The 23,318-nt window shown below is 47.0% G+C and overlaps 1 protein-coding gene across 6 annotated transcripts in view; it reads left to right on the forward strand.

The window, feature by feature from the left end:
• Positions 1-23,318, forward strand: part of KIAA0232 (KIAA0232 ortholog) — an 87,850-nt gene that overhangs the window by 26,413 nt on the left and 38,119 nt on the right. For all 6 annotated transcript variants that reach the window (XR_007151486.1, XM_047855386.1, XM_047855387.1 and 3 more), the window contains exon 2: positions 8,772-9,268. Coding sequence is in view for 5 of the 6 variants with exons in the window: in XM_047855386.1 (XP_047711342.1) it covers positions 9,038-9,268 (231 nt within the window). In the remaining variant the exon portion in view is untranslated. The remainder of the gene's footprint in view (positions 1-8,771; positions 9,269-23,318) is intronic.

Raw genomic sequence — 23,318 nt, forward strand, 5'->3', positions numbered from 1 at the left:
TGCTGGGAGGGCAGGTGTGTATTACGGTTTTACAGATGAGGAAACAGACCCCAGGAAGTTACAGGCACAAAACCGGCTAGTAAGTAGCGGAGGTGAGAGTGACTACAGAGAGCTCCGAGTGGTGGCTGCTGGGCCGTGTGCTCTCCACCTGTCCCTGCTGCCTTCAAGAACGGAACAAGAGGGGCGCCCGGGGGCTGCTAGTCAAGTGTCCTACTCTCTGTTCTGGTTCAGGCCATGATCCCAGCTGTGCCTGCTTGGGGATTCATTCTCTCTCTGTCTCTCCCTCCCTTCCCCGAGCCTTCTGCCCCTCTCCCCCACCACTCGTACTCTCTTTCTAAAAAATCAAAATCAAAAAAAAAAAAAAAAAATTTAAAGCCATAAGTGGTAGAAACTTCATTTAATTGTAGCTATATGTGTATTTTGAGTCCTTGCTGGAAACCATTTACAATTTGATGTAAAAAAGAAAAAAGATATTCTAAAATAAGTATATTATTGTGAGACCTTATAAATTACCACCAAATGCAGCCCAGTCTTTAGGATGACTTGGGTCAGTCTTGCTTGGGAGACAGACACTCGAGATGGTCCAAGGGTCTTTCCTTCTCTGTGAACCTCTGGAGAATCAAATGTTGAAAAATGAAGCAAAACAAAAACTTTTTGAGTATAAACAGTGATACTTTTTCCTCAAAACTCTTTTGGAGATTTTAGTTAGATTGAATGGAATTTAACTTCATACTGGCTAAATTTCACATTTGGAAAGGAGTATAAAGATGAATAGACAGGGGCGCCTGGGTGGCGCAGTCGGTTAAGCGTCCGACTTCAGCCAGGTCACGATCTCGCGGTCCGTGGGTTCGAGCCCCGCGTCGGGCTCTGGGCTGACGGCTCGGAGCCCGGAGCCCGCTTCCGATTCTGTGTCTCCCTCTCTCTCTGCCCCTCCCCCGTTCATGCTCTGTCTCTCTCTGTCCCAAAAATAAATAAACGTTGAAAAAAAATTAAAAAAAAAAAAAAGATGAATAGACAGTTTGAAATTGGGGTGTTTGCCAGCTGTGTTCTTGAACTTGCCAGGGGGACGTTCACGGGTTTTGCCTCCGCTTGTCAGGCCCCTCCCGTCGTTTTGACCACGTGATAGATCCTACCCCAAATGAGTTTTAATTTAACAAAAATCATGAGCCAGCGTACCTAGGAGTCTCCTTTCCGTTCAGAACCGGAAGTAGACTCTCTTTTGGTCCAGCCTTCACCCCTCTACTGAAGGCTTGCTGCTTAGGGAGAGGAAGCTTAGTTCTGGCCCAGTCTTCTGTACCTGGCAGTTTGGGGTTCAGAAGAAGGAGCACGGACACCCCCTGGCTCCAGGAACATTCAGACCTGCTATTATGGTGCAGGAAGAGCCATCTTGTGCCGTTTCTGCCTCAGATCCTCTGCTACCAGGATTCACTCAGAGGTGTCGCACAGACAACTGCCAGGGCGTCTGGTGGTAGCACACTTACCAGCCTGGGCTCTTTTTCTGTGGTTCTCTGCAGTCGGAACCATCAGGGATAAAAAAAAGGTCATCATCGCTAGTGAGTCTAGGGATCTGGCCCATTATTCAAAAATTATATGGGGTGCCTGGGTGGCTCTGTCGGTTAAGCGTCCAACGCTTGCTTGATTTCGGCTCGGGTCATGATCTCACGATTCTTGGGGTCAAGCCCAGTGTTGGTGTTGGACTCTGTGCTGACAGTGCGGAGGCTTCTTGGGATTCTCTCTCTCCCTCTCTCCCCCACTCCCCGACTCGTGCTCGCTCTCTCTCAAAATAAATAAATGTTAAAAATAAATAAAAAGCCCTATAGAATCAGCTATTGAACAAGTTCGAGGAAGAGTTCTGTTAGAGGTGAGAATGCAAGGGAAGGTTTTAACCAGTTTGGTGAGATCTTGGGAGGCCAGCGCGCTTTGCTTCATTTTGCATTTGTATACTTACTTTTTTTTCTCACCCACTTCTTGAATCCTTGAACTTGGCTAAAGAAGGGTGAAATCTCTTAATGACAACAAACCTCTATGGTTGGTTTGAAACCATGTTTTAAAGTGTGCATAATAGGGGTGCCTGGGTGGCTCAGTGGGTTAAATGTCCGACTTCTGCTCAGGTCCTGCTCACGGTTTGTGAGTTCGAACCTGGCTTCGGGCTCTGTGCTGACAGCTCAGAGCCTGGGGCCTGCTTCAGATTCTGTGTGTGTGTGTGTGTGTGTGTGTGTGTGTGTGTGTGTGTGTCTGTCTCTCTCTCTGCCCCTCCCGGGCTCACACACAGCTCAGAGCCTGAGGCCTGCTTCAGATTCTGTGTGTGTGTGTGTGTGTGTGTGTGTGTGTGTGTGTGTGTGTGTCTGTCTGTCTGTCTCTCTCTCTGCCCCTCCCGGGCTCACGCTCTGTCTCTCTCTGAAAAATAAACATTAAAAACATTTTTTAAGGGTACATAACAACAACTAAAACAGCATTTCTCTGTCTTCACAGTGAACAAAGTCTGTCATGGCATGACTATTTAAGGCCTTAGTGCATTTAAATAATGAAAAAAAGCCTTACACTAAGTTGTTTAGTGTGAAACTAGTATTTTAAAGGTTCTGTTGCAAAGACAAGTGTGTCGATGTCATGAACGGCCTTCTTTGGATATCCCTACTCTCTGGGTCTGACATACATCCTAGGATTTGGTTTCCTGCGTTTTGTTCAGCATTTTTGCATCTGTGTTCATGCGGCATATTAGTCCGTGGTTTTCCTTTCCTATAATGTGTTGGGTTTGGGGTCAGGATAGCGCTGGCCTCATCATGTGATTTGGGAAGTGTTCTCCTTAATTTTTGGAAGAGTGTGGATAGACATGGCATCACGTTTTCCTTAATATTTGGTGAGATTCAGCTTTGAAGTCTTCTGGGCTGGGAGATTCTTTTGTGGGAATGTTTTAAACTACAAATTCTGTCACTTTTATAGATACGGGGCTATTTATTCTTTCTTTTTGAGTGAACTTTGGTGATTTGTGTTTTCAAGGAACTTGGCCAGTTCATCTTTGTATAATTTATTGGTGTAAAGTTTTTCTGACATCCCCTTGTTATCCTTTTTAATCTATGGAGTCTGTAGTGATCTCACCTCTCTCCTTCCTGATGTTGGTAATTTATGTCTTTTCTATTCAACAGTCTGGCTGGAGGCTCGTAAAGGACTTTGTCGAAAAGAATCAGCATTTGGTTTCGTGGTGTTTTGTTTTCTGTTTCACTGGTTTCTGCTCTAATATTGCCTTTTTCTGCTCAGTTTGGTTTCATTTGCTTTCCTTTTCTAGTTTTTTTTTTTAATGTTTTTATTTATTTTTGAGAGAGAGAGAGAGAGAGAGAGCGCGCGCGCATGCGTGTGCACACACGCCCACACATACTCGCAAGGGGCGGGGAGTGGCAGAGAGAAGGCTCTGCTTCAGAGAATCTGAAGCAGGTTCCAGGTTCTGAGCTGTCAGTACAGAGCCCGACACGGGGCTTGAACTCACGAACTGAGAGATCATGACCTGAGGTGGAGTTGGACACTAAACCGACTGAGCCACCCGGGCGCCCCATTCTTTCCTATTTTTTTAAGGTGAAAACTGGGGTCATTGATTCGAGAGCTTTCCTTCTACATGCTCTTGGTGTTACTAGTTTTCCCCTAAACTGCTCTAGTGGCATCCTAGAAATATCATGTCTTGCATTTTCATTTTCCTTTGGTTCAGAATACTTTCTAGTTTCTCCTTTAATTTCTTCTTTGCTCTGTTATGTAGAGTTATGTAATACGTTTCTGTTATTTATAATTTGGTTCCATGTGGTCAGAGAATCACATTTTCTGTGATTTTTTAGTCCTTTTAAAGTTTGTTGCAACCTTCTCAGGGGCGCCTGGGTGGCGCAGTCGGTTGAGCGTCCGACTTCAGCCAGGTCACGATCTCGCGGTCCGTGAGTTCACGATCTCGCGAGATCTCGAGTGATCTCGCGTGAGTTCGAGCCCCGCGTCGGGCTCTGGGCTGACGGCTCGGAGCCTGGAGCCTATTTCCGATTCTGTGTCTCCCTCTCTCTCTGCCCCTCCCCCGTTCATGCTCTGTCTCTCTCTGTCCCAAAAATAAATAAATAAACGTTGAAAAAAAAAATTAAAAAAAAAAAAAAGTTTGTTGCAACCTTCTCTATGGCCCAGAATATAGTCTTATATCGAATTCGTTGATAATACTGCCGAGTCTTTTATATCCTTACTGATTTTCTATTTACTTCTTTCAATGATTAAGAGAAAGGTTTTGAAATCTAGTATAATTGTGGATTTGTTTATTTTTCCTTGAAATTCTGTTAGTTTTTATTCACACATTTTGAAATTTTTTTTTTAATGTTTATTCACTTTTTGAGAGACAGAGACAGAGTGCAAGTGGGGGAGGGGCAGAGAGAGAGGGCGACACAGAATGTGAAGCAGGCTCCAGGCTCTGAGCTGTCAGCGCAGAGCCCGACGTGGGGCTTGAACCCACAGACTGTGAGATCATGACCTGAGCCGAAGTTGGCCACCCAACCGACCAAGCCACCCACATGCTCCTATTCACGCATTTTGAAACTCTACTGCTAGATCTATAATAAATAGGACTGGTATATCCTTTTGATAAATTGACCCCTTTATCATTGCGAAATGACCTTTTTCCTCTGTTAATACTCTTTGCTCTGAAATCTATCCCATTATTGTAGACATTCAACCTTGCTTTATGCTAGTGTTGGCATGATGTATCTTTTTCCGTCCTTTTAACCTATTTGTGCCTTTATTTTTAATGTGGATATTTGTGTAAGCAGCATATATTTGGGTCTTGCAGTTTTAGAGTCCAATCTGACCATTTCTACCTATTATTATTATTATTATTATTATTATTATTAAATGTTTATTTATTTTGAGAGAGAGCACATGTGATCGCAGGGGAGATTCAGGGAGAGAGGGAGAGAGAATCCCAAGCAAGCCGTGCGCTGTTAGCACAGAGCCCATCACGGGGGCTCCACCTTAGGAACCGTGAGATCCTGACCTGAGCCGAAATCAAGAGTCAGACACTCAGCCGACTGAGCCACCCACACGGCCACCTCTACCTTTTAATTGGTTGGTTGGACTGTTTACGTTGATTGTTATGAGCTCCTGTCTTATCCAGTCTCTCCCAAGTGGCATTCTACCATTCCACGTAGGGCGACAGGAGAGCGGGGAATCGCATTACATTTTCTCCGCGCCTCTTCCTGCTGTGTGGTCCTGGGTTTTGCTTATACGTATGTTGTAAACCTCGCAACAGATAGTTACTATGTTTGTTTCAATCACTGAATTATCTTTTAAAGATACTCAAGTAATAAGAATGTTTCTGGTGCCCTTTGTTCCTTTGAGTGGGTCCACGTTTTGCTTTACTGTCATTTTCCTTCTGCCCCAAGGACTGTCTTTATCATTTCTGATGTCTCTGCCGCTTTTGCATGTCTGGAAAAGTCTTTGTTTCCCCTTTGTTTTGGAAGATTTTTTGAGGAGTACAGAATTCTAAGGTGCTGGCTTTTCCTTTCAGTCTTTTCAAGTCTTTTTTGCCCCCTTGTCTCCTCGTTTGCCTGTTTCCAACAAGAAACCTGGTGTCCTCATTCTCTTTGCTCTGTTACACCTAGTGTCTCTTCTCTGTCTGGTGTGAAGCATTCTTCCTCTGTCACTTGTTTGAAGGGGTTTGTTGCCACGTGCCTCGGTGTCATTTTCTTCACGTTTCTTGTGCTGAGAGTTCATTGAACTTGGATCTCTGTGTTTAGCTGTCATCCGTTTTGGAAGAACGTTGGCCATTATTTCTTCGGATATCTTTGTTGCCTCTGTTTCTTCTCCAATTACACGTATGTTAGATTTCTTAAAATTGTCACGTAGCTCGCTGAGGCTGTGTGAATTCGTTCCTTTCTCTCTGTTTCGTTTCGTATGGTTTCTTTTGTAGTTGAAGACTCTGTAATTGGGGCGCCTGGGTGGTTCAGCTGGTTGAGCATCTGACTCTTGATTTTTGGCTCAGGTCTCATGGTTCATGGGATCGAGCCCCACTGATAGTGCAGAGGCCGCTTGGGATTCTCTCTCTCCCTCTGCCCCCCCCCCCCCCAATAAATAAATAAACATTAAAAAAAAAAACCTCTGTTATTTTTCCTTCTGAAATGGCTAATCTGTTATTAACCCCATCCTGTGTACTTTTCACCTCAGATACTGTCATTTTCATCTATAGATGTTTGACTTGATATCTTCTGTTCTCTACTCATCCCCATATGGCGTTTTGTCATAACTGCTTTAAGATCCTTTTCTGCTAATTCTAACTTTTGTGTCAATTCTGAGTTGGTTTCAATTAATTTATCTCTTCGTTTCTCCTTCCTCTGTGTCTGTTTCTTTGCATGTCTGCTGATATTTTATTAGATGCGAGCCATGGTAAATATTACTTTTTTTTTTTTAACTTTTTGTTTTTTCAACGTTTATTTATTTTTGGGACAGAGAGAGACAGAGCATGAACGGGGGAGGGGCAGAGAGAGAGGGAGACACAGAATCGGAAACAGGCTCCAGGCTCGGAGCCATCAGCCCAGAGCCCGACGCGGGGCTCGAACTCACGGACCGCGAGATCGTGACCTGGCTGAAGTCGGACGCTCAACCGACTGCGCCACCCAGGCGCCCCTTTTTAACTTTTTAAAAATGTTTATATTATTTTTGAGAGAGAGAGAGCAGGGGAGGGGCAGAGAGAGAGAGGGAGGGAGGGAAACAGAGTATTGGAAGCAGACTCTGTGCTGTTAGCGCGGAGCCCGATACGGGGCTTGAACCCATGAAGCCTGGGATCGTCCACCTGAGCCGAAGGCAGACAGACGCTTAACCGACTGAGCCACCCAGGCGCCCGTAAATTTTACTTTCTTAGGTGCTGCATATTTTTGTGTTCCTATAAATTTCTCGAGATTTGTTCTGGGGCTGAAGTGAAGTTAGTTGGCAATGGTATGGTCCTTTCAGGTCTTGCTTTTAGGATGTGTTAGGCAGGCGCCATTCTGTCTAGAGTCAGTTCCTTCCCCCTGTCTAAGTCAGGAGCTTTCTGAGCGGCCAGTGTCCCTGAATTAGGAGGTTTTCCAGTCTGGCTGGTGGGAAGCAGGCACCATCCCTCACCATGCTGAGCGTCAGGTCCTGTTTGTGATGATCCCTGCCTGTGCTTGGGCAGCTCCTCCCATGTGCGCCCGGGGGGCTGGACTCTCGAGGGTCACCCTCTAGCAGTCTCTGGTGCCGTGTCCTGTGAGCCCAAGCTGCCTTCCATTCTTTCATCTGCTTCCTTCCGCTGTTGCTAAAAGTCCTCCCTCTGTCTTGGTTGATCTGCATTGAATGAGTACCGGCTTGTCACCTTGCTTCAAGTGATGTCCCCAGAATTCCCTGTCTTGCTTAATTGATGATCTGTCTGGCATCCTGAGTGCCAAACATATCAAAGAACTTATGAAAAGTGTTTTGAGAGTCAGCTGGAAAATTTCAGCAGGTAAAAATTATAGAAGAAGTTTGCTTTAGTTTATCTAGTTTCCATAAATCAGAAAAGACAGTTTTGTAAAGAAAATTTTAGAAAGCAGAATATACGTTAATGACAAATTAATAACTTAGTCCTGTGGTAGATTTAAACATTTTCCTTTATATTTTAAATTTTTAAAAATGTTTTATTTATTTTTGAAAGAGAGAAGGCAGGGAGTGGCAGAGAGAGAGGGAGACACGGAATCCGAAGCAGGCTCCAGCCTCTGAACTGTCAGCACAGAGCCTGACACGGGGCTCGAACCCATGAACTGTGAGATCATGACCTGAGCTGAAGTTGGACGCTTAACCGACTGAGCCACTCAGACGCCCCTCTTTATATTTAATGATTGTAAAACTCGCTGTGTAGTTTTTCACGAAATGCAAGAAACGGAGACTTAAATCTTTGGGGAACTCTTTTTGACTTGATGCTTTTACTAACCTCAGAAATACTTTTTTAAAAGTCACTTTTGGTAACCCTCTTATTGTCTGCTAAAATTCATGCAAACGCTGAGCCATGGAGATTCACCTGCCGTTGTGTTGGTTTTTATTTTCTGGTGAAGTAAGTTCATCAGAGCTCTAACATAGGAATGTTATGATTTGATAAGGCCACTGTTCGATTAGTTTGACATATGCAAAGTAGGTTAACTTAGGGGAAAAGACTGTTAAGAGCATGGCATCTGTCGCACAAGTAAGCAAACCATCAGCCAAGGTGTGGAAGCTGCACCAAATATAACCGTACAAGCTGGCGCGGCTCTGAGCCAGATCCACGGTTTACCTTAACTTCTACGAAATAAGTTAAGTGGTGAGCAGCTGTGCAAAGCTTTTAGCCATACGAAGCGATTGATTGTCTTTGTGAAACCTTCAATAAAAAGGACTCATTTTTAACCAGCGTCTGAACGAAATGACAATTCAGTTGCCTGTTTCTGTACACTTAAAAATGGACTAGCGATTTGTTACCACACACAGCCTTCCAGCGTTACAGATGAGCAAAGTTTTACTAGCCCGGTCTCTTCAGATAGCAAGATACGTGTCGTTGGGATTGAGCGTAAGCACAACAGTATAAAGTTCTGAGTTTTCCTTTCTTTTGAATGGTATTAAGCTTTTAAGGGTTTGAAATGTCACTTGGCTTCAGATGTCAAAGATTACCGCAAAAAGAAATCAGTGTTCTAAGACACCAAATTTCAATAGACAGTTTTTTTGGATTTTTTGCTCCAAAAGGTCAGTGACTTAGTTTATATCTGTATATAACGCGTGCCTTTCTTTTCTCTCTCATTTCGTAGGTTCTGCCGGAGACTTCCATCTGGCCTCAATGTGAAAGTAAAGTAAACCACATCTGTGTGTGTGTTGCTCCCAGGATGCTGATTCATTGGTCATGTCTGAAGAGGGAAATTCTGGTCTAGATGGCTGACAGCCCACGAAAATAGATGCTTATCCTAGATGTCCGGCGTCTCTCCTTTTTACTGGAGTGAAAATCCCCTCCAGATACCAACAGAACGTCACCTGCAGAAAATGCCTCGCATTTTAAGGATGTCAGCAACCTAAATTCATGCGCCCTGTGTGCACAGTTGTCGTGGACGGTTTACCATCTGAGAGCTCCTCAGCCTCTTCTCCAGGCCCCGTACCTGTGTCTGAGATGTCTCTGCTCCATGCTCTGGGCCCAGTGCAGACCTGGCTGGGACAGGAGCTGGAGAAATGTGGCATCGACGCCATGATTTATACCCGGTATGTCCTCAGCCTCCTGCTGCACGACAGCTATGACTACGACCTACAGGAACAGGTACTTCCGTGTCTTACGTGTTTTGTGAACATGTGTGGTTGTGTCTGCAGGTTTGTGTTTTCTCTTCAGGGAGCGCTTTTACACTCTGGAGCAGGCTGGCGGACTGCCGCGGTCCGCAGACGTTAAACCTGCCAGGGGGCATCGATGCTCTGGGTCACAGCACACTGTTTAGCACAGAGCTTTTCTCCGCTCTTGGCCTTTCTCCCCGTCGATCACACTCTGGCTCAGGCCCCCCGGCTCTCGCCAGGTCCCGGTGAGGGCTTGACGGCCCCCTGCCTGTGAGCCGCACGGCGCCGGGTGCTGGTGTCCGCCATCAGGAACGTCACACGTCGGGACGAGACCTTTTCATCTTTATGTCTGTTACACTTCTTAACGTTCTGAAGGTTAAGGTTTCATTTTCATGTTAAACTGCTTGTTTAGCAAAGCGTGTGACATGAAGCACGTGACTTTGCGGTACGTCGTTGTAGATCCCCCAGGAAGTCGGCCCTCACGCAGTTCATTTGACTTCAGTGCTGAGTTGCAAGTGAAAAGTAGGCAGATCCGGGTTCTCCAAAGAGTAAGTCCGACTTCAGGGTCCCCCTCCCAGAGGAGGTACTGAGAGTGAGGCCTACCGAGAGGGCGACACGGTCGTCACCGGGGACCACACAGGCTCTGGGTGACCTCCATGTACCTCGTTCATGTGACCCGGAGTGTTTGGTGGGCAGTTTCTGTTGCTGGTTTTTAAACCCACCGTCACTACCACTGAAAGCAGGGGTAAAGTTTCATTGACGGAAGAAGCTGGCTTTGCCTTCCAGACCACGGAGAAGCCTCCAGGTCCTGTCTATAAGTACAGAATTTTGCCAGCGTGTTTTAACATTGGTCCCTCATCACTTGTTACAGACGTGTTTTCTTCCAGCTGGACACAGCTGTTTTCCCTGCTGCCAGGTTGCTTGCTGCCCTGGCTGGTGGGAATGAGGTTGGCGTTTTCAGGGGTTTGACTTAGAACCTAAGAATCAGGAAATGTGTCATTTTGGCAGTCAGTATTTTGTATAATTTCCTTACTAAGGCTCTATTTTCCATCCTCTTTCCAGTAAATGTAAAGAATGTATTTTTAGAGGCGCGCTTAGGTGGCTCAGTCGGTTAAGTGTCTGACTTTGGCTCAGGTCATGATCTCACAGTCCGTGAGTTCGAGCCCCGTGTCGGGCTCTGTGCTGGGAGCTCGGAGCCTGGAGCCTGCTTCAGATTCTGTGTCTCCCTCTCTCTCTGCCCCTCCCCTGCTCATGCTCTGTCTCTCTCTGTCTCAAAAATAAATAAAACATTAAAAAAAAAAATTAAAATATTTTTAGAGGCAAATAAAATGTTAAATCTACAAACATGGAAGAATTATTATTTTTTTTTTTTAAGTTTGTTTATTTTGAGAGAGAGAGAACACAAGTGGGAGGAACAGAGAGAAAGGGAGAGAGAGAATCCCAAGTAGGCTCTACACTGTTAGTGCAGAGCCCAGCATGGGGCTCGAACTCACAAACTGTGAGGTCGTGAGGTGAAATCGAGTCAGCAGCTTAACCGACTGAGCCACCCAGGTGCCCCTGGAAGAATTTTTATTTCCGGAAATGAGGACGATATTTCTCTTAACTCAAAAATCATGTACTCTTAGGGTTGTGTGCTAACAGTATCCACCTAGAATATTTTGTCAACGTTAGTAAGTTTATTAGCACGAAGTATTTATGTCCAGCGTGCTGTAGCACAGGGATTAAGCTTATAGTTGAACACCTCTCTGAGGAGATGTGTTTGTGATTCCTCTGGTTCCTCTCTTAGTAGAGCTTGGGGGGCCGGGGCAGGGCACCTATCTGTGCCCAACTGTTGGATCCACCTTCCAGAGTTCTGCTTCATCTTTAGGGAGCGGGAGGATGAGGGCTGGTGAAAACAGAACCTGTGTGCAGTTACAAGGAGAATCCAAGGGAAATCGGGGCTTTTAAAATACCCCTCCCCTCGGCCCAGTGCCAAGTGCCATGCTGATGGGGAAGGTCAAGTTGCAGATGATACTTGTTTTTAACAGGTGACCTAGGAGATCGGGTAGACCTGATGTTACTTTTCATGACTCAAGGGGAGGATGCGCTCACGGTACCCCCGAAAGGGAGTCCAAGTGCAGAGCCGAGGGCAGTCTCCCTGGTAGGAGAAAGGGGAGTAGGGGGAGGGGGGGGCCTTGCCCACCTTCTGTGATTCAGATGCCAGCTCACAGCCCTGCTCCCTGGCCAGGTGTAGTCCCTGATGTCTGGGTCAGACGTGTGGTGGCCCAGCTCCTCATCTGGGGGGCCAAACGACTCCACCTTTGGGTGTTTGTTTCCTCCCATCTTACCCTCAGTTCGTGAGTACCTCTAACCTTGACTTGAAGACGGCCAGTTTTAAGGCCGTTGCTGCAGCTTGTAGCCTTATCTGCCATGTTTAATCCCTCAGTTTTCCTAATCTTGGTTAAAACACACCCACCAAGAGCTCTTGAGTTCTCAGGAGGGTTTTGCACGTGACTTTGGTCTCAGCTGCACAGGATGATTGGGTGGGAAGTGAGGCTGATCAGACCGAGGTCTTGATTGAGCCGGAAGGACGAGCAGTTCAGCGCCAGCCTGTGATTTGAGCAGGATCGTAATGCAGCGGTGGCCCCGGCGGTTCCCGTGCGGCCCCAGCGAGCAGCACCTCCCGACCCGCGGGTGCCCTGGGGGCACCACAGTCACCTCGTTTCTACACGTTCTTCTTTCTCTTTGCTCTTCGTGTCTTTCTTCTTTTGGTTGTGGCCGCCAGACTCTGGAAAATGCCCGCTCACGCCATCCGGAGCTCACCGGTGTTGTCTCCAGATGGAAATGTACACCACTGTCCTGACCCGGGCTTGGGCCCAGCCGCCACTGCCCGCGGGTCCTTCTCGCTCCTGAGGAGACCACGCCGTCTGCTTCCAAACGTGATGTTTTCACTGGCGATCTCTTCGTTCTGGTTATTAGAATGTATTCTCTTTCCCAGTAGATTAGAAGGTCCTGGAGCAGAAATCAGACACTCATTTTTGAAAAATGTTTGCTTTCTTGTGAAATAATTTTGAACATGGGAATAATGAGAACATGACGGGGAACTCTGGTGTACTCTTAGTCACCCGTTGATCCTATTTTCCTGCTTTTGCTTTATTTCTCTCCCCTCCTTTGGTACTCTCTTACCCTAAATAAATCAGCGTGTGTTTCTTAAGATTGGGCTTTCTCCTTGCCACGTGGATACAGTTAGAAGACTCAGGGAGGTTAACGTGGGCACATCATGATACCCTGCCGGTTTTCCCCTTGTATCAGCTGCCCAGTGATGCCCTTCATCGTAACTTGCCCCCACCCAGGCTCCAGGTTGAGACTGTGCGCCTACGTTCCCGGTTGCACCTCTTCACTCCTCTAATCAGGAATAGTTCATAGCTTTCCTTTGTGTCTCACCACATTCACATTTTTGAAGCTAACAGGAGAGTTGCTTAGCAGAACATCCTTTAACTCTGGGTTTGCCTGATGTTTGCTTCTGTGTAGAGACAGCTTACGTGTCTCCCATAAGCCACCAAGTTTCCTTCTTCATCGTGCGTCATGGCAGATGCACACGACGTCCGTCTGTTGCATCGTGGCAGTGCTGGCTTTGGTCTGGGCACGTCTGCCAGGTTTCTCCCGTGGGAAGCTGGACGCTCTCTTCTGTGTAACCATCAGGTGACCCGTTTGGAGAGACTGGCGGTTTTCTCACCCGTAGATGATTCCACCTGAATCACCTGTTGACTTTGATGGTTGCAAAGTAGTGATTTTTCGAACTCCGTTATCCCGCTACATTTCGTAGTGGCCGTTCTCCTGTAATGCCTTTACCTTCTCAAATCAGTAGCCCGGTCACGTAGAGAACACCACAGTGTGCCAAGGGCAGTGCCGGACATTTCTCATGTAGGCCTGCCTTATTTGGCCTCCATGCCACACCTTGGAGGGAAGTAGTATTTTCTCTGTCTCCACTGGTGTAGCAGTGCACATTCAGAGAGGTTAGGTGATCTGCCTGAGGCCACACAGCAGTCAGTTGGGATTTAAACTCCTGTCTGTCAGATCCAACGTGTGCCCACTTTTATATTAGAGAGTTTTGCTGTTTTTGTTTTCATACATAACAAATAATTATTGAATGAACAATGTAAGAACACTCTATTGCAAAGGCAGGCTTTAGAAACTTATGTGGAATGGATTTATTGTCTTTTAATGCACTTGTGGTTTGTAGAACTGGGGGGAAGTTCGTTGTTAGTTCACAGTTGAAGTTTGAGTGGAGTCCCTCTAGGGTGAAAGCGAGTGCCAGGGCAGCGTGTGCTGCGCGGAAGCTTGGGGCATCACGTCTCTAACTCTTAAAATAGACTGGAGTTAAATTATTAAAAAATATTTTACAGTCTTATGATTGGCTCAAAGGGAAGCTGTAGTAAAGCCATAATTTAAAGGTGGGAGTTTACTTTTCCTGCCTCGGGCTTGTGCTGGGCTGATGGTCAACACCAGGTTCCCTGTAATCTGTCGTGAGTAGGAAGAGTCGTCTGAGGAAGATAGGACAGCTTTTCACTATGTCATTCGTAGAACCCCACATTCTTAATCTTCCTTCATCATTAAATGAAAACCATCATCCGAGAATTTATCACAGCGTTTTTTTTGGTCTTTATATTTTAATGTTCTCAGTATTGTGAAAGCTTTATCAGCAGCCCGTGATGATGACAGAAAGCCCAGCTTGGTCTAGCTTCAACGGCAGCAGTGCTCACAATGAGCACGCATACCCTGCGTATGGCCACGCGTCAGAGCACTCAGGCCCAGTGCTCCTGGCCCCAGGGGTGGAGGTGCTTAGAGACAGTGGCTAAGTTACTTGCCCAGGGTCACACAGCTAGTCAACTTGGGATCCTTTGTTAATGTCCAGAGGCTGGGGCTGGCCTCAGTGGCAGCTGGATACAGGACCTTCCGTGGAATCAGTGCCCCACCATGAAGCTTGCCTTCTCTATTGCTTTGCTTTTCAAGCTTCACCGTCCCCTCCCCGCTGCAAGCCCAGACCCACCTTCATTTAAAAAGTTTTGTTTACCTTTATTTTTGAGAGACAGAGACAGAGCACAAGTTGGGGAGGGTCAGAGAGAGGGAGACACAGAATCCGAAGCAGGCTCCAGGCCCCGAGCCATCAGCACAGAGCCTGACACGGGGCTTGAACCCACAAAGTGAGATCATGACCTGAGCCGAAGTCGGACGCTCAACTGACCGAGCCACCCGGGCGCCCCTCCCACTCTCATTTGTAAGAGTCCAGCAGGAAGAGCAGGGTTTCGTCCCGGTTGGCCAACTTGGTCACGGCCCCATCCTCGACCCCAGCTCCTAGGATGAGGGGACTTTGCTGGCTGGGCTACAAGCACCTGGAAGCGTAGGGACTAAGAATTGGAGAGGAGGTGCCCCGGAGGAAGTCTGGAGTGATGAGGCGGCTGAGCCACCAAAAAGAAGCCCTCTCAGAGTACCTGCGTGCAAAGTACACTTTCGTCTATTTTTTTTTAAGTTGATTTATTTATTTTGAGAGCGAGAGAATGAGAGAGCGACAAGCAGGGGAGGAGGAGAGAGAGAGGGAGAGAGGATCCCAAGTAGGCCTCACTCCAGCAGCGCAGAACCTGATGTGGGGCCCCATCTCACGGACCGTGAGATCACGACGTGAGCTGAAATCAAGAGTCGGATGTTCACCCGACCGAGCCCCCCCAGGTGCCCCAGTAGCACGTTCTTCTAAAATGCTGCCCAAGTTTGGGGAAACACGCTCTGAGATTTGTGTTTGAAACAAACCGCTTGCTGTGTTATCCACTCTTGGTGACTTGTTCTCTTTGTTTCTTTCTTTGAGGAGTTTTATCTTTGTCCACCTCCTCCAAGATTGTCCTTTCGTGCTCATCCCTCAGTCTGTGTGATCGCTTTAGGTGTTCTTACAATGTTAGGTCTTTTTAGGTTCCAGATAGGGGGCACCCATCGATTCTGCACAAAAATACAAGAGGGTTTTTCCTTAAGCTTTTTTTTTTTTTTTTTTTTTCCCTTGGGGCATAAAGTACATCCCGACCAGGGTAGTGATGGGCGAATTTTCACGAAGATCATATCTATGTAATGACACTCAGGTAGATAAATAGAACATTCCCGTCAACACGAGTCCCCGTGTGCCCTGCCCAGCCTCAACCTGCTTCGTGTGTCCAGAGGAGAACCCAGTGGTGTGGCCTGTTTCCCACCCCTTCCTCCTGGCACTTTGCCTCTCTGTCCTGCCCTGAGAGGCCACCCCTGGCTCTCCTGGTCTCTCTGTCTCTCACAGGGCCGTCTTCTTCCTCCACGTCTTGCCCTGGGCCTAGAAGGGGCACATTTCCCGAAGGAGAAAGCGGGCTCAGATGTCAGTGCTCCCGTGCTTGCCGTAGGCTGCCCTTGCCTGGGACAGCTGCCTCCCCCCCCGCCCCCCGCTCCGGTCTTCTCAAGGCCTGGATGCTTCAACAGGCCCATATGCTTCAGCACAGGTTTGTATGCTGGCTTGGTTGCATATTTTACCTGGCTTTTCTGGTTAGTCTGGGCAGGAGACCTTATTAAATAGTCTATAATATAGACTATTATTAAATAGTAACTGGTCTGATGCCAGACCTTTTTTTTTTTTTTTAATGTTTATTTATTTGAGGGGGTGGGGAGAGAGAGAGGGAGAGTGTGAGTGGGGGAGGAGCAGAGAGAGAATCCCAAGCAGGCTCCACGCTGTCAGCCCAGAGCCCAGTGTGGGGCTGGATCTCACGAACTGTGAGATCGTGACCTGAGCCGACATCAAGAGTCAGACGCTTCACTGACTGAGCCACCAGGTGCCCCACTTTTTTTTTTAAAGACTTCTTTAGAGCAGTTGTAGGTTCACAGTAAAATTGAGAGGAAGGCACAGACGTTTCCTGTACATGCCCATCTCACACGTGCAGAACTACCCCACTGTCCCCCTCTCCCACCCGAGAGGTACGTTCGGTACTGAGCCTGCATTGTGTAATCACCCAAATTCCATAGCTTGTGTTAGGATTCGCTGTCTGTGTTGGACACTGCCTGGGTTTGGACAGGTGCATGGGGACTGACCTGTATCTGTCACCACAGTGTCCTACAGGGGCTTTCACTACCCCAGACGTCCTCTGTGCTCCACCTGCTCATCCCCCTCTCCCCCAGGCCCCGACATCCATGGGTCTCCTCGTGGCCTCCATAGTTTTGCCTTTTCCAGAATGTCATCTGGTTGGAATTGCACAAAGTGTGGACTTTTCAGATTGGCTTCTTTCACTTAGTGATGAGTGATGAGTGATGAGCTCCCTAGGTCCTTTTGTAGTCCGATGGCTCATTTCTTTTTAATGTTGAATGGTATTCCATCATCTGGGTAAACCACGATTTTGTCTGTTTAGGTACTGAAAGCCCTCATTCCTGGTATAGGATGTGTCAGAATTTCCTCCTTTTAAAAAAATTTTTTTAATGCTCATTTATTTATTTATTTATTTTTTCCAACGTTTATTTATTTTTGGGACAGAGAGAGACAGAGCATGAACGGGGGAGGGGCAGAGAGAGAGGGAGACACAGAATCGGAAACAGGCTCCAGGCTCCGAGCCATCAGCCCAGAGCCTGACGCGGGGCTCGAACCCACGGACCGCGAGATCGTGACCTGGCTGAAGTCGGACGCTTAACCGACTGCGCCACCCAGGCGCCCCAATGCTCATTTATTTTTGAGAAAGGGAGCGTGAACAGGGGAGGGGCAGAGAGAGGGAGACACAGAATCTGAAGCAGGCTCCAGGCTCTGAGCTGTCAGCCCAGAGCCTGACGCGGGGCTGGAACCCATGAACCATGAGATCATGACCCGAGCCGAAGTCAGACGCTCAAATGACTGAGCCACCCAGGTGCCCCAGAATTTCCTCCTTTTTTAAGGCTGAGTAATATTCCATTGTGTGAAAATGCCACATTTTGCTTTTCCATCCCTCAGCGGACACTTGAGTTTCTTCCATGTTTTAGCTATTGTGAATACCACTGCTGTGAACATGAAACAGTATCTCTTTGAGACACTGCTCTCAATTTTGGGGGGGAGGTGTATAACCAAGAAGTGGAATTGCTAGGTAACACGGTGGTTCTGTTAATTCTGTTTTAAATGTTTTGAGGAACTCCCAGCAGCTGTACCATTTTACGTTCCTCCAACACTGCACAGGTCCAATTTCTCTGCAAAATCACTAACACTTTTGTTATTTATTTTTGTCACTTATTTTTATAGTAGCCATCCTGATGGGTGTGAGGTGGTATCTCATTGGGGTTTTGATTCCCGTTTTCCCTAATGTTTAGTGATGTTGCACATCTTTTCATGTGCTTATTGGCCATCTGGGTATCTGCTGTGGAGAACGGTCTGTCCAAGTCCTTTGCCTGTGTTTGAATCGGGTTGTTTCTTGCTGTTGAATGTTAGGAGTTCTCCATATGTCTTAGTGTTAACCCCCTATCGGGTACACAGTTTGCAAATCTTTTCTCCCATCCCCTGGGTTGCCTTTTCACTCTGTTGACAGTGTCTTTTGATTTAAAAATTTTTATGAAGTCCTATTTATTTTTTCTTTTGTTACCTATGCCTTTGGTGTCCTGTCCGAGAGATCACTGCCAAAACTAATGTTGTGAAGCTTTCCTTACGTTTCTTCTAAGAGTTTTACAGCTTTAACTCTTAGTTTAGGCCTTTGATCCATTTCTAGCTAACTTTTGTGTGTGGTGTGAGGTAGGGGTCCACTGCCATTCTTTTGTAAGTGGAAGCCCAGTTTTCCCAGCACCATTTGTTGAAAAGATCGTCCTTTCCCCGTCGAATAGTCACGGGACCCTTGTTGAAAATCACTTGCTCATTTTTGCGAGCGTCTATTTCTGGTTTCTCTGTTCTGTTCCTTTGGTCTCGTCTTTGTCTTTATGCCAGTACCACGCTGCTTTGGTTACTGTAGCTTTGTTGCAGCTCCTTTTAAATCTCCTAACTGAGGTGTATTTTCTAGCTCAGAGCCCGTCATTCTAGAAGTGTAGCTGTATTATTGCATTATCTCTATTTTCCAGAGGTTAAGAAAGAATAATCCCAGTACTGACTACTGAGTAGGGCTGATGACTTCTTTATTCTTGGGGCCACTAGTGACGTGCTCTCGCAGCCTGCCGGCAGTAGGTTAGCATTTCTCTGCCTGGGGGAGAGCTCGCATCCCAGTGTTCCCTGTGAGACTGCTGTCCTCCTTAACGGTACTGCTGCAGCTGACCTGCCCCGGCTTCCTCGGGTGTCTCACCGCATAGGCTGTATTGCAGCATACATTTACTCCATACACATCGATTAAATACACCTTACACATAGGGAATACGAAAATAAAGTCAGAGTGGGACTACAGACTTCCTAAGATATCATAATAAAATGTATTTTTGGGGGGTAAAATCTTTTCATGGAATAGAGAAATGGTTTTGAATATAAGTAATTGCATTTTAACAGCGTGCATTTCTGCTTTTTGTGGGTGCCCGTGACATGCCAGACGCTGTGGCAGGCACCAGGCATACAGAGCTGACTAGGGATGGTCCGGGCAGGTGCGGGATCTGTGAGACACTCTGGCTGTGCAGAGCTGGAGACACCGCGTGCGGGGGTGGGGGCAGGGGGAATGGCGGAGGAGAGACCATTTGGGCAGGTGGAGGGAGAAGGAAGGGAGAGTGCATGCGAGGTCACAGAAACAGGAAGGGCCTGATGTCATGAGGCCAGAGAAGAGCAGGGCAGGGGTGCGAGCGGGCGATGAGACGGGCAGGGTGAGCAGGGGGACCCTGACGAACCCGATGTGCCGCGTTGGGGGCTGCGCTTCAGTCCCCAAGACAGAAAGACCCTTGGCTCTCGACAGCCAGCATCGCAGGGTGGCCTGTGAGCTGCTGGGTAAGCTGCTTGGGCACCTGAGGGCAGGGAGGCCAGCGAGGAGTGGTCACTGTTGGTGGAGGACCCAGTTATAAAAACAGATGTCGTTAACCTGAAATGATGCTGGTTTTTAGAGGCAAGTCGCCGCTCTTTTGAGTAGTGAGAAGTGGATTTGTTACTAAGGCCCTTCCTCACATTCTAGCTGTATCTTTCCTTGGCAGGCAACCAAAATTTTAACCTAAACTGGCTTCCGGGGGGAAAAACGTCTCCTGTAACTAATAGGGGTGGCCCCAGCCTGTTCGATTCAGAGCTTTGACAGTGTCCCCGGGACTCCCACCCTGCCTGTCTTCTGCCCCCCTCTGTCAGCTGGGTTTTGCAGCCAGCTTCCAGGGAGGTGGGGGGCCAGTCGCAGGGAGCGTGCTTCTGGCATCCGGAGGATGCATTTCCCCCCCCCCCCCCTTTGTTTTCTGCTCACTTTCAGGTGCCCATTTCTGATTGGTCGCATGCCTGTGTCTGAGCCAATCTTTGTGACCGAAGGGATGAAACGACGCTGATTTGTATTAAGCCAATTGGGGCCTGAAGGTGGGGGTGGCACCAGTCTCATTCAAACACTCGGTGCTTTGGGTTTTTCAGGGCGCTGCTAGCCGGAAGGTGTGGGTGGCAGGGGTGGATGCTCGCAGCTCCCGGCAGACGTCATTATCCCAGCTGTACTTCAGGGTGGCGTGTGTTCCTTTCCTTCCTCCCGCTCCCAGTTTCCTTTTTGACAGAAGGCAGCAAGAGGAAGTCAATCAAAACTCTGGCCTTATGTCACCTCACAGTAGTGTCTGGAAAAGTACTTGGTAGTAGGTTTTCATGCTGAGAAAGTTCTTCAGCCGTCTCTTCTTCTGGTACTCGGTGATTGTGTGCTGTCTTTAAGACCATGGCTTTGAAAAATCGTGCTTGATTTTACCGAGTTTATTGAGCAAATATTTGGCACATGTCCAATACTGTACGTTTGCCTCTAAGTGGACTTGCAATGAGTGTAGCATAGGAGACTAAAAACATAACCGTAAACAAGATAGAAATGTCTTGACCTGTTTTTTTATACTGTGTTCTTTTAAAAGCTGATTATTCAGTGCTGTTGTTTGAACAATACATTCACACAGTACAGGAAGCCAGGGAAAAAATGGAGTGAGGGAGCTCTCAAATATAAGTGGAAAAAACAGAATGCAGAAAACTGTACCTTTGGGGCGCCTGGGTGGCTCAGTCGTTTGAGTGTCCGACATGGGCTCAGGTCATGATCTCACGGTTCGTGGGTTCGAGCCCCGCGTCGGGCTCCGTGCTGACAGCTGGGAGCCTGGAGCCTGCTTCGGATTCTGTGTCTCCCCCTCTCTCTGCCCCTCCCCCACTCAACACTCTGTCTCTCTTAAAAATAAACGTTAAAAGATAAGAAAAAAAGAAAAGTGTACCCACTATGCTGCTGTGTACCTTTTGCTACAGACTTGATGTTTCTTAATGAAGTCAACCTAAAATTACAAGGCGAAACAGCGTTTATCTGCAAAATTTATAATGCAGTGAGGCCATTCTAACAGCAAACTAATAACACCACTGTTCGGGTCACAAATAACGGCAAGCTGCTTTGTACGTTTTCATTCTGTCGGAAGTAAAAGCCCGCAGACTCCCCATTCCGGCCGGCTTTGCATCAGAGTGTTGTCCAAGGTCACGCTGCAGATCCAGCCGCGGTTTCCCGCTTGACACCGGGCAAAGGAAATGTCTGTATCTTACAGTCTGTGTGACTGTTCAGTCGCGAGGCTTCTACCTGCCTTTCACGTGGACGAGACTCATCTGCACTGTAATGATGTGCTGAAAGGCACACAAGAGGAGAATCTAACAGTTTTATGAATGCTTTCTGGGCAATTAACGTGTTAAACTCACGCCTGTGGGTTAATGCCAGCATTTGGCAGTATCTGTGTGAAAAGACCTTTTCAAAGATGAAGTACGTTAGTTAAGTCTTCCTCTAGATCAGCATTAACAGGGCAGTTAGGTAAGAAAAGACAAGACATCCAGATTGGAAAGGAAGAATGAAACCCGTATGTTTCATGCATGAAACGATCTTGTGTATAGGAAATCCTAAGGAATGGAGTGAAGAAAATTCCATCTACAGTAGCATCAGAAAGGGCAAAGTGCTTAGGAGTAAGTCTTGTCAGCTGGAAACGTCATTGAGAGACATGAAAGGAGACCCTCGTAAGTGGCGAGACCTCCCGTGTTCACGACCAGCAGAGCCCACGTTCGTAAGACCGTGGAGCCCCGCGCGCTGATGTGCACCCAGTCCCAGCTGCCTGTGCTGCAGAAATTGGCAAGTTGATCCTAAAGTCCATATAGACTTGTGGGCTCAGAATAGCCCAAAAAATCTTGGAAGAGGAGAACAGAGTTGGAGGACTCGCGCTTCTGACCCCAGAACTTCCTACAAGGCAGCGCGCATGCAGCTGTATGAGACGAAACAGCATTCGCTGTGTTCCGTGTGTTTGAACAGCACCGTGCTGTGCGGGAAGGATAGTCTTTTCAGCGAGAGGTGCCGAGACAACAGAGCAGCCATGTGTGGGAGGAGGAGGTCGGACTCCTGCTTCACGCAAATATGAACTCCAGCCGGTTTCTAGACCTAAAGCTCTTGGAAGAAAACGTAGGAGTGAGGCTTCATGACTTGGAGTAGGCAGTGATTTCTAAGATCTGACACCAAAACAAGCAGCCAAAGGAGACCTCGATAGATTAGACTGTCTCACAGTGAAAAACTTTTGTGCCTCGAGGGACATCATCAAGAAAGTGAAACAAAAAACAAACCTGGAATTGGAGAAAATGTTTGCAAATCCTGTATCTAATGGGATGTGTGTTCAGAAGAGATACTTATAAAATGGGCCAGTATTTGAATAGACATTTGTCCAGAGAATATGCACAAGTGGCCAGTAAGCACATGAAAGGATGCTCCCTCGTCATTAGGGAAATGCAAACCGTGATGAGACACCACTTCACACCCGTTGGGGTAACTAAAATAAAACCCAGACGGTGAGGAGCGTTGGTGGGGATGTGGAGGAAGTGGGGCCCTGAAAAGCAGGGGATATAAACCTGCTTTGAAAATTGTCAGTTCTTCAGAAGGTGGAACACAGAGATGCCTGTGACCCAGCAACTCCACTCCTAGGTGTGTAATCAGAAGAAGAGAAAACATACGCCCATACAAAAACTTGTATATGAATGTTCGTAATAGCCAAAAGGTAAAGCAATCCGAATGCCCATCAACAAATTAATAGACAGAATATGGTGTGTGATTGCAGTGGAATAATATTCAGCCCTAAAAGGGGTGGGGTGCTGACACGTGTCACAGCGTGGATGAGCCTTCAGAACATTGTACTGAAAGCAGCCAGACACAGAAGGAGATACATCGTATCCTCCCCATTTGTATGAAATGTCCAGAGTAGGCCAATCTGCAGAGACAGTGGGTCAGTAGTTAGCCTGCTAATAGTACAGGGTTTCATTGGAGGCGATGAGTAGGGTTTTTTTTGTTTTTTTTTTTATTTAGTGTTTTATTTTTTTAATTTACATCCAAATTAGTTAGCATATAGTGCAACAATGATTTCAGGAGTAGATTCCTTAGTGTCCCTTACCCATTTAGCCCATCCCCTCTCCCACACCCCCTCCGGCAATCCTCAGTTCTCCATATGTATGAGTCTCTTACGCTTTGTCCCCCTCCCTGTTTTTATGTTATTTTTGTTTCCCTTTCCTTATGTTCATCTGTTTTGTCTCTTAAAGTCCTTAATGAGTGAAGTCATATGATTTTTGTCTTTCTCTAATTTCACTTAGCATAATACCTCCAGTTCCATGCACGTAGTTGCAAATGGCAAGATTTCATTCTTTTTGATTGCCGAGTAACACTCTGTTGTGTGTGTGTGTGTGTGTGTGTGTGTGTGTGTGTGTGTATACACACATACATACCACATCTTCTTTATCCATTCATCCATTGACGGACATTTGGGCTCTTTCCGTAGTTAGGCTACTGTCGATAGTGCTGCTGTAAACATTGGGGTGCATGTGTCCCTTTGAAACAGCACACCTGTATCCCTTGGATAAATGCCTAGTGGTGCAATTGGTGGGTCGTCGGGTAGTTCTATTTTTAGTTTTTTTTAGTATATGTGCTGCCGAAGCGAGCACTATT

This window comes from Prionailurus viverrinus, chromosome B1 (assembly GCF_022837055.1).
Source record: "Prionailurus viverrinus isolate Anna chromosome B1, UM_Priviv_1.0, whole genome shotgun sequence".
Classification (NCBI taxonomy): Eukaryota; Metazoa; Chordata; class Mammalia; order Carnivora; family Felidae; genus Prionailurus; species Prionailurus viverrinus.